We start from the raw sequence: 10,909 nt of genomic DNA, 5'->3' as shown, positions 1-10,909 counted from the left end.
TCACCATTCTTAAAGCGTCGAAACCATTCCCTACATGATTTATCAGTTGGAGCATTGTCACCATAGCCTTCAAGAAGCATTCGATGTGCTTCAGCTGCACTTTTCTTCCAATTAAAGCAGAAAACTAAAACCTCCCGGAAATGCTGCTCAGTTAACACAAAATTTGACATATTCAACAAAGTAAAAAACAGTGGTATTAAATGAACCTCAAAGCAATATAAACTGAATGTTATTGGCAGATATCTAACCTCTCAGAAACAATTGAAATCAGTTGTCACTATGAAACAGTCATAACAGCCAGAGCTATCTTTTGAAAACGGACCGAACTAATTTCTGCTCCCAATATTTCAGCACTAATTAGATCCAGGGTAAGATCTGCTTAGAACTCTATAACAATATGTTCCTATCCTCATGGGACTAATCTCACGAATTCCCTACATCTCGTCCTTGAATTATAGAGTCTTCATCTTCTAGAAAATCAAAGTTGAATGGAGAAAATCCAATTTTCGCGCGAGTAGAACTAGGACAACATTGCTATCCAGTATACTTTTCCTATAGTATTGTTTTGTCGTCTGTCTTATGGTTGGATCGCCCTTCTCAGCGTATCATGGGACCAGCTGACAGTACGTAAGCCTTGCCCTAGTCTCGATAACAATGAGGAATGGGGCACAAGGTTGAACGTCAATGAAACTTGATCGTAGAATCGTGTTCGATGCTTTTAGACAGAACAAATACTGCACATGAATAAATAAACCCTCGCCGGTATAAAAACTCTAGCTTCTTCCAGCCGCAGACGCTGTTTCGATTAACAATAATTTCATTTCTAGCTGGTAAAAGATACTTTCGGATCATCTCACTGAGAAGGATTCTCTTTTCGCTGAAGCGTTTTATTAAGGACACCGTATCAGCGTCAATTGAACATACGATAGTTTCTCATAAAACCAATTAGGAGATTCCGATGCTTTCAGAGATGGTATTAGACTCAATAATCGCGATAATGGATTAGCGAACGTCTTGGAAGTTCGAACATCGATACACCCGGCCATCCGGCGATTCCGTTTAATCCAAGCTTTTAGTTTTAATGCCGTGGAACAATATCGATGGAACGGTGATATAGATTCGTTTCACGCGTAATTGCGCCCGTGTCCATTAATGGCAACCCAGAATTTGCATCGAGAATGGACGTTCGTGTGGTGTAGTAGGAACAGCGTTGTTCCAGCTTTCGTGAATGTATGTACATACATACATACGTGTTTATCTGTCTCACGACATACGCGTAACTTGGTTAACGCCCAGACAACGATGTATCGACAGTAAAGAATTTTACTGTTGGAAAGGGAAGTAATGTACAATAACGTAAATGGTATTGATATCATCGAAAAAACTACAATAACTGAATAATTTACGTGCACAATACCTACCTACTCGTAAGTGTATGTACATAATGAATAGACGACGAATTTTTATGCAAATTCTGATTTTTTTGGAATAATTTACTGAATTGAAATTATGCCAAAGATTTGTTTCTGTTATGTAACCCTCGGAACGCGGACGTGATTAATATTCGTACAGCAGCGATAATTAGGTATGTTTGAACCCCTATTGTCGTATGCAATCATTCAAGAAGATCTACCTTTTTATTTAACTTATTATGAACAACTCCTAACGTAATGAAGTTCTCAGAAACTTGCGTTCCAAGGAAACTAGACACCAGTGTCCCAGGGTTAATAATTTAATTAGGTCCAAAGTAAAGTAAAGTTTATACTCATATTGTATTGTATTAGTTTATTGACTCCCCTTGGGGTTACAAGTACTTCCGTTTCTAGCCTTTACTTATTTCTATCTTACATTTTACTTTTTACGCTTAAATTCAACTTGTAACTACTCTACCGCTTTAAACTCTGTTCAGTCTCTTATATTTTGTTCTCTCTCCCATTTTCGCATTCCTACGGTTGCCTTGTGCGCCCGTCATCGCCTTTCTCTGCCTTTCTCGCTTTTGCCTTATCTTATGTATATCCTTAAACTTATCGCCTTACCCTCTATCTTTCTCGCCTTGCCTTATCTCCTCTATTCGGGTGTTTATCGTCTTTATATTTCTATTCCTTAATTTTTATCTTATCTCTGTACTCTCCACCTTTAACCTAGGTAATCTTTAATTCTATCTTTCGCTTTATCCTCGTTAACTTCTCATTCTACTCTCTCTCTCTCTCTCTCTCTCTCTCTCTCTCTCTCTCTCTCTCTCTCTCTCTTCTCTTTCTCTTTCCTCCCCCAGTACTTCTCTTACTCTCTTTTGCCAGCTCCAATTGTTTCCTCTATCTCTGCATCCCTCCCAAACAGGTTCCCATGTCTCTTCCTCGCTTCTGCATAATCTACATACCCTTTTCTCTATCTCTTCCCAGTATCTTGCTTGCCTTACCTCATTTCCTAACCTAACACGCGCTATTCTTCTCCACCTAATCTCTCCCCAGCCTATTGTCATATATTCTGGAAACCCTTCACCCACTTATACCAATTGTTGTACCTTGATTCCCTTATCCTTTCCCATGTTTGTCTATTATCTCTCTCTTTGTATCTTTTTTCTATCTCCTCGTACCCCTTCCTCCCCTTTTCCCTTAGTCTCTGCACCTCCTCCATTTGTATTCCTACCTCTTTAAAAAATTCTCTCCTTTCCTCCTCCCACGCGGATAATTTTTTCCCTTTGTTTTCCCTTTTCTTTACTTCCTCCCAACACTTTCTTGTCCATTCACTCCCTCCCCCCTCCTCTAGTCTTATCTCATAGTTTATAACTCTCCACTGTCCACACGAATGCGTCGAACAAAAATAGTTTCCTCTTCACGTCCTTCGCGAACTTCCTTTTTTCCATTCCCCACATCTGCCTCATCGCGATTATTGCCTTCCTTGCCCCCATTATCTCTTGCCGCTCTTGTAAAGTTTTTCACCTCCTCAATTTTTCTTCCTTTCCATCTCCACATGAATTTTTTCTTCCTTCCTCCTCCTTTCGCAAACCTCGTCACTTTCGTTTTCTCTATGTTTAACTCAAGCTTTTTCTTATCCAGATACCTTTCTAGTTTACCTATCATCGCCCCCAATTCATTCTCGTCTTCCGCAATCAGCACCATGTCGTCCGCATACGACAGGGATCTGATTTTCCCCCCTATCTTCACCCCCAACCCCCTTTTCCTAGTTCCTCCTCTAGGTCAGCTGTCAGTATGTTGAACAAGTGCGGACTCAGTGGGCATCCCTGCCTTACCCCCTTCTCTGTCCAAAAGCTGTCCACCAGTTCCCCCCCCCCTTCCCTTACCCTGTTCTCCGTCTCCGCGTACATTTCGTCTATCCTTTCCCTCAGCCCTGCGCTTACCTCTCTCTCTTCCATCGCTCTCCATAGGACCCCCTATCTACTGAATCAAATGCTGCTCTTAGATCTATAAACAGAGCTATCATTTTTCTTCCTGGCCTCTATATTTCTTCCTATTAAATAATTCAAAATATAAATGTTGTCTACTGTATCCCCTCCCCTTTTGAAGCCCGTCTGATTCTCCAGTATGATTTTTTTTCATCTATTTCTTTTATCACCCTTTCTGCCAGCACCGATGCGTACACTTTATATAGTGATGATATTACTGTCACCCCCTATACTCCTCTACCCTCATTCCATCTCCCTTTTTTATGATGGGTATTATTAACCCCTCCTTCCATTCTTCCAGCCACCTGTCCCCTCTCCATACTCTATTTATTTCCCCCCGTTTTCCCCCCCCCCCCCGTATTTCCATACTTCATTTGGTATTTGGTCCACTCCCATAGTTTTCTTGTCTCTCAGTTTTCTCATTATCTTTTATATCTCTTCCCCTTTGACCTCCTCACTCATATCCCTTGCCCTTTCCATTCTTTGTCCCGCTACCACTTTCCACTCTGCCCCCCTTAGTACCTGCATATAGTGTTCTTTCCACTCTGCCATCCCTATCTTTTCGTTTACCCTCTTCCTTATTTTCTCCCCCTATTCACAATCTCCCATACCTACCTCTCATTCTGTACTTCTTTCGCTTCTTTCACGAACCTCTCCGCTTCTTCCTTTTTTTTCCTCGCACTTTCTTTGGAACTGCCTCTTTGCTTCCTTGTACCCTTCTGCTTCTCCCTTACCTTTTCTCCATCTTCTCAGTGCCTTCCTCGCTTCTCTCTTTGCTGCTGCACACCCTTCATCCCACCATCCCTTTCTCTTTTGCTCCTCTCTCCATCCCTCTCATAGCCCTTCCCTCATCCTCCGTAATCCCTGCTGTATTTCGGCTTTTATTCCTATTTCTCTTTTTTCCCTATCCCTGCCACTACCTCTCTGAATCTCTCTCGCCTCCTCTCGTTCCACACCCCTCTCCACGTTGAGTTCCTGTTTCCTTCCTCCTCTGTTCCTTTTCTCCTTTCGTCTCTTACCGTCACTATCAGCGGATTATGGTCCGAATCTATCCCCTCCCCCACTTCTAACCTCTCTACTCTATCCCCTATGCCCACCTCTCCCACTACGTAGTCTATTACCGATTCTCCCCTGGCCCCCGTATATGTGAATTCTCCTCTCTTATCTCCTTTTATTGTCCCATTCAGAATCCCCCATCCTTGTTCCTCAAGCCATCTCACTAGTTTCCTTCCCTCAGTGTTCTCTGTTGCGTCCTTTGATCTCCTCATCTCTTCTTCCTCTCCTTCCAATATGCACCCTCCCCTTATTCCTGTCCTTACATTAAAATCTCCTCCTACTAGTATCTCTTTATCTATCTATCTATCATTCTCTCTTGCCTACCATTTAACTTCTTCTTTGCTTCCATCGCTCTTCTTTTCGTTTCCCCGTCCTTCAACTTTGCTATCACCATTCCTCCTCCCCTCCTTACCATTCTTACTGTCTCGATTGCGCCCTCTATCCCTATAATCTTTAGTAATTGTTCTACTCCTTCCTCTACCTTGCCCCCTGTACCCGTCATTCCCCTCACCGCGATATTTCTCCTTCTCTCCTCCCTTTCTTTCTCTTCTGCCTTCCATTCTAGTTCCCTTATCCTTTTTACTATTTCCCCCTCTATCTTATTCTCCTCTCCTACCCTACCTTCTTACTTTCCTAATTCTAGTTTTTCTAATCTCCCCTCTATCTCCTCCCCTTTACTCCCGCCTTCTCTCTCTACTTTTTCCATCTTCTTTACTATTTCTTTCAATTTCTTTTTTATTTTCTCTTTTTCTTCCTCCCACTTTTCCTCCCCCTTTCTCTTATCTTCTTTTATCCCTTCTACTTCTCTTTTCAACCACTCTTTCTGTTCTTTTTGCTCTCTTGCTCTTTCCCTTGCCTCCTCCCTTCCTTCTGCTATCTCCTCCCTCATACATTTTAGTATCTCCATGAAATTTCCCTCATCCATTTTTCGTTTCCCTATCGGTGATCTGGCCACCTTCTTACTTGCTCCGAATATCGTGTTCTTTTCCTCTTCTTGGCTCATCTCCTCCTCTTGCCTATCTCTTTTCTTTCTTAATATTTCTTCTATTCCTCCTGTACTGTTTCTTCTCTCTTATTTAAACCATCCTGCATTTGTCGGCCTACCTCTTTTTTCCCCCAACACCTCCCTCCACTACTTTTGTACCTTCTCCCTGCATTTTTTTTAACTAAATGTAACTAAGTGCCCTCTATGTACATATATATTTATATATGTATGTGTTTATTTCCTCTAGACATTCCTACTCTAACTTTGGTGTCGCTCTCTGTTCTGTCTCCTCTCTTCCTTACCACTTTCCTTCCTTTCTCCACTACCAAATCTCGCCAGCTGTCTTATCCCCGCCCGTACTTATCCTACTCTCGCCACGTTTTCTTCCTAACCCCAACTTACTTTCTCTTTTCTTTCTATCTCCTACTATCTTCTCTCTCACCACACTGACCTCTTCCCACCATCCTTTTACTCTACCCTTCACCACCACCTTTCACTCGAACAGTCCAACAATCACCTCCAATTCACACATTGCACTCTTTCTCTCTTCTCAGCATCGCTCCGGAAACAGAAGTCCGTAAAATTTGCATATTCAGATTTACGATAAATACATAAAATTCGCAGTCTAGTAATTATAATTAATATATTAAATAAACGACACATCTCACTTCTACGCTTACAAATGTTAAATATTAGTCTAATTATTCAAACGGTCCGATTTGTAAAATTTACAATGATAACGTGGATTGTTTCGTACAGACCAAGAAACATAATAAACCACAGTGTAATTTAATAAATAAAAAGCAATTCTTTCATTCAACATTTTTGAAAGTAGCTTACTTGTTAGTCTATGTGAACGAATTAACACAAAATTTGTTCTTGTAATCATTATTCAAACAATAATTCTTGTGTCAAGACGCTTGCAGATTGTGTGATACAACATTAGAATTATTCTTCAGAGCTGTACTTTACAGTATAATTTATATAATAGTAAAATTTGATTATAATATACATGGGTGAGAAGTTGTATCGTGCATTGCTCTTATTCACAGAATGGGAAGTGGAATGGCCTAATAGCTGATCTCGTGAATCGAAAGACAGACATGGTGATGACGTCCCTAATGATTAATTCCGAAAGGGAAGCCGTGGTTGACTTCACCGTGCCGTATATGGAAACTGGTATCGCCATTGTGGTTGCCAAGAGGACTGGCATAATATCTCCTACTGCCTTTCTTGGTAAAATTCTATAGCCATACTACTGAAAATTAATTATAAGGTATATCCTAATACCACAAAATAATAGTACCTACTTAGTATATACTAACATACAAAATGGTCGATGATGTATTAAAAACTAAAATTTGACCCAATAATGACTTTCTTTATTGCTATTAGATGGTCAATCTCTCAAGTATTGAATAGAAAACAATATTCTTCAGCTCAATTTTAGAATAAACAATGGAAAAGGGAGAAAGAAACCATGAAGAATTTAGTACATTTACCATTTTTTTAATAATTAATTACTGTAAATCAACAATAATTGAATATTATAAAAAAATAGTAAATGTATTTAATAAATTTTAATCCTTTTCACAGATATAATTAAAAATATGGAATTCTAAACAGCATGGAACGTATTAACTCGTAAGATACTCTTAGAAATTCCTATTACAATTCACTAGCGCAAGCCTGGCCAAAAATTCGTACGTGAGGCCACATAAACCCAGCCCCCACCACCACTCGCTTGTGTTCTGTTGCCATCCTCGGGCAGGAGGTGCGCGCGCGTGCTGTGCCCCACTTCCATCCCACAGTCATTGTGTCAATGTGTGTCAACGTGTGTCGCCAAGATCCGATGAGTAGGGACTTCGAGAGTGCCGAAAATGGGGACAGGCACAGCATGCGCGCGCACCTCCTGCCCGAGGATGGCAACACAACACAAGCGAATGGTGCTGGGGCTGGTGTTATTGTTTATGTGGCCCCGTGAGCGAATGTTTGGCCAGGCCTGTACTAGCGTATTCTATGAAAATTCACGTTACTCGTTATACGGAATAATCTTAGATGAAACAGCCTATAAATTGATTTATAAACTGAATTACGAAATTGTTACTTTCAGAACCGTTCGACACCGCATCGTGGATGCTGGTTGGCATCGTTGCCATCCACGCGGCTACTATAATGATACTCTTCTTCGAGTGGCTATCGCCATCCGGTTTCAACATGAAGGTAAACCCTTCAGGCGCTGCGCAGGAACTGGTATTATTCATTTCGCTTCTTATTACTTGTCTAGGGTGTTATTTTATTCCTTTTTTTTACCTACGAGCACCAATTCCCCGTCGAACAAATTACTCACTGGACATCGTTCGTTAATCTCAATGACACCTCACTTCCTGACATTGTAGCGAAAAGAAGATTAATTGTAAAACGACGACATAGCGCTCCACTGCATATTGTTTATATAACCTATATCCGTATCTTAGCGCCTATCCATTTTTTTATGTAGAAGGAGATATTGATATCAATGATGTCAAGAAACGTTTAATGTCAGTGATCACCTTCTTTTTTTGATTTGTTCTCGTACGCAATGTTGCACGCCATGTCACGCACTTATATATTATGAAATGTTTACTTGATAGTTTAACAGTTTTTCTCGAATTTAGTCTGCTTCAGCTTGTTAATACTAAAAGTAATTGGGAAACTTTTAAAGGAATTTATAAATATTGCATTTTCTATACTTTAAACCGTTTTTTTTTTAAATATTTTATTTTTACTGGTCTACGTCATTCGTCGATAGTTATAGTATTCAGTTTCTTTATTTTTCTTCTCTCATTTCTGCTTAAATTTTGACAAGCGATTATACTCATAACAAAATTCATTTTTTTGAAATAAATAATAGCATAATTTTATTTATATGAGTATAATTAACGTTGTACAATATGTCTCTAAATCCCCCACTCTAGACCCACCACTCGCTTGTGTTGTGTTGCCATCCTCGGGCAGGAGGCAGGCGCGTGTGCTGTGACCGTCTCCAGTTTCGGCACTCTCGAATGCTCCCGAAGTCCCTACTCATCAGATCTTGGCGACACAGGTTGACGTAGTGACTATATGCTGGAAGTGGGTGGTCACAACATGCGTGCGCAACTTCTTGCCCGATGATGGCAACACAACACAAGCGTGTGGTGGGGACTGATGTTATTGTTTATGTAGCCTCACGGGCGAATGTTTGGCCAGGCCTGCTCTAAGTAAATAAGAACACAAAGTGTTTTGGTTTTCGCTTTCATCACCATATGCATCGTCATTATTATTGGCAATTCAAAGAAATGTATAAAAAAAAAGTTATAAGCTACAATGAACCACTTATACCCTCAAGATCAATTACTTTCGAAAGTATAGTCGCCAATACCATATTACTGATGAGACATCAAATTTAGCCTCGCAAAATATAAAACGTAAAATTATCCACCAATCACTCGGTGACAAATATTTTACAGGTCTACACATGATACATCACTGAAAATAATCTGAAGGAGGTCATGTTTGGCTTCATTTTCAGTATGAAAATCTAATCAGTACTTCACTGCTTCCATATAAATAAAACAAAACATATAAGAATTTAATTCTTTATTGAACAATTTGAGACCTGCAGCTTGTTACAATTGCCCCACAACCAGAGTGAAGACGCCCCTTAACGATTAATATGTGGTTTACTATTTTCCTGTATATCTTAAAAGCTAGAGTAGACATAAAACAGATTGTCAGAATGAAAATTTAATAGTTTATTACGCTCTATAAAACTATGCAATGAAATTGTTAAAAATTCGTTTATTTATTTATACAGTATATATTTAAACAATAAATGTTTAACAATTTCATTGCACACTTTTATATAGCATAAAAAGCCATTAAATTTTAATTTAACGCAACCTATGACTTTTCACGGCAATAATTCTGCAAGTTTCCGTACGTACATTTTTCTTCGGGTTTCTTAAAGACTATTATTTGTAATCAGTATCACTGTAGCCCGTTACTGAACTGCGGGTTTTTATGTCAATAACGAGCTACGATTATTATTACATTACCTTTTCGTTAATACGTTATTTGAGAAGGAAATTTACAATTTTAAATAATTGTGTATGCGTCTTTTGACGTTACACATGATTTTCGTACATTTATATTTCATTCATTCATCACTTTAAATGACAAACGAAAGATGATAAAAAGTTCGATTTATGGTTTTCTTATTTGCTATTATACGCGGTTTCCTGGGATGCATGCCAAGTTGCTTGTTCGGAGCATCATAGTACACGCGTAGCACGTAGCCACCGCTAGCGCGGGAACTCGGCCGGGTTTTTCGTTAATATCTCGTTAACAAAGCCGCAGCTAACATTTTCGCTAAGGAAAAAGTGGTTTCAAATCACCCCAGCAACCCCTCATTTCCCGGAAGAGAGACACTTTTCAGACACCCTGTATACACATATATAATATATTCACGAGAAATTGAAATTATCAAATAAATATTCATACAAAAGTTGTATGGTATAAATGTACTTCATCACTCATAATGGATTAAAAAGTGATAGCAGCGTATTTAGAAAAGTGTGCAGAATATTTTCATGCAACAACAATTGACTATTTCTATAGTGACACTGCAAAATTTGTTTATGTATGAAAAATATGATTTTTCTTTAATGTTAAATTTCTCCAAAAGTGAAAGTGGCAAAACAAAACAGTTTGCAGAGTAACTGGCGCGTGGAACTGTATCAGATACGTAAAGTAGGAATCGGAGCGCTTAAAAAACATAACAATTTGTTCTACAGTGTAATTATAATGAGTGCGTTCTCAGGATATGTACAATGTGTGTAGATTGCTTGATGACATCTAGCATAAATCGGCCGACGAAAACGACAACGTTCGTCGCATCGTCCAACGACAATGTCTCCAATGCCAAACAGTACATGTACCTCTACGTCGGCCGTGACATTCATCAGTCGAAAGTCTGCGGTCCAGTCGACGGCCGGCACGTAGTGATGGGATTTGGAACGCTTCGAATCGCTTCGAATCTCTATACGGACGAAAACTTCGAATCGCTTCGAATCTGATTCGAAGCTACAAAAGTCTTGAAAGTCTTGAAAGTCTTGAAAGTCTTGAAAGTCTTGAAAGTCTTGAAAGTCTTGAACGGATTCGAAGTTCCGAGGCGATTCCAAGTCTCGAGTGGCTTCGAAGTCCTGACCAGATTCGACGTCTTGACCAGATTCGAAGTCTTGAACGGATTCGAAGTCTTGAGCGGACTCGAGTCTTGAACGGTCTTGGAAATCTTGAGCGTTTTGTAATTTGTAAGTCTTGGAAGTGTTGAGATGTTTTTATAGGTTATATTATTATTCAATATCTTCCAGGTTACAGGTTACAGGTACAGGCTTTTTGATTACTTTTGTTCAAGCAGTATCATTGATATAAGGTATTAAACAATA

General features: G+C 39.5%; 1 protein-coding gene across 1 annotated transcript in view; it reads left to right on the top strand.

Annotated features, from left to right (window-relative positions):
- LOC107193181 (glutamate receptor ionotropic, NMDA 2D-like) overlaps positions 1 to 10,909 on the top strand; it is a 67,885-nt gene that overhangs the window by 1,411 nt on the left and 55,565 nt on the right. The window contains exons 2-4 of the mRNA XM_015582584.1: positions 6,497 to 6,680; positions 7,558 to 7,697; positions 8,112 to 8,114. Coding sequence (XP_015438070.1) covers positions 6,497 to 6,680; positions 7,558 to 7,697; positions 8,112 to 8,114 — 327 coding nt within the window. The remainder of the gene's footprint in view (positions 1 to 6,496; positions 6,681 to 7,557; positions 7,698 to 8,111; positions 8,115 to 10,909) is intronic.

Source organism: Dufourea novaeangliae, unplaced genomic scaffold (genome assembly GCF_001272555.1).
Source record: "Dufourea novaeangliae isolate 0120121106 unplaced genomic scaffold, ASM127255v1 scaffold563, whole genome shotgun sequence".
NCBI lineage: Eukaryota > Metazoa > Arthropoda > Insecta > Hymenoptera > Halictidae > Dufourea > Dufourea novaeangliae.
The sequence above is the reverse complement of the archived record's forward strand: the minus strand, read 5'-3'. Positions and strand labels throughout refer to the sequence as shown.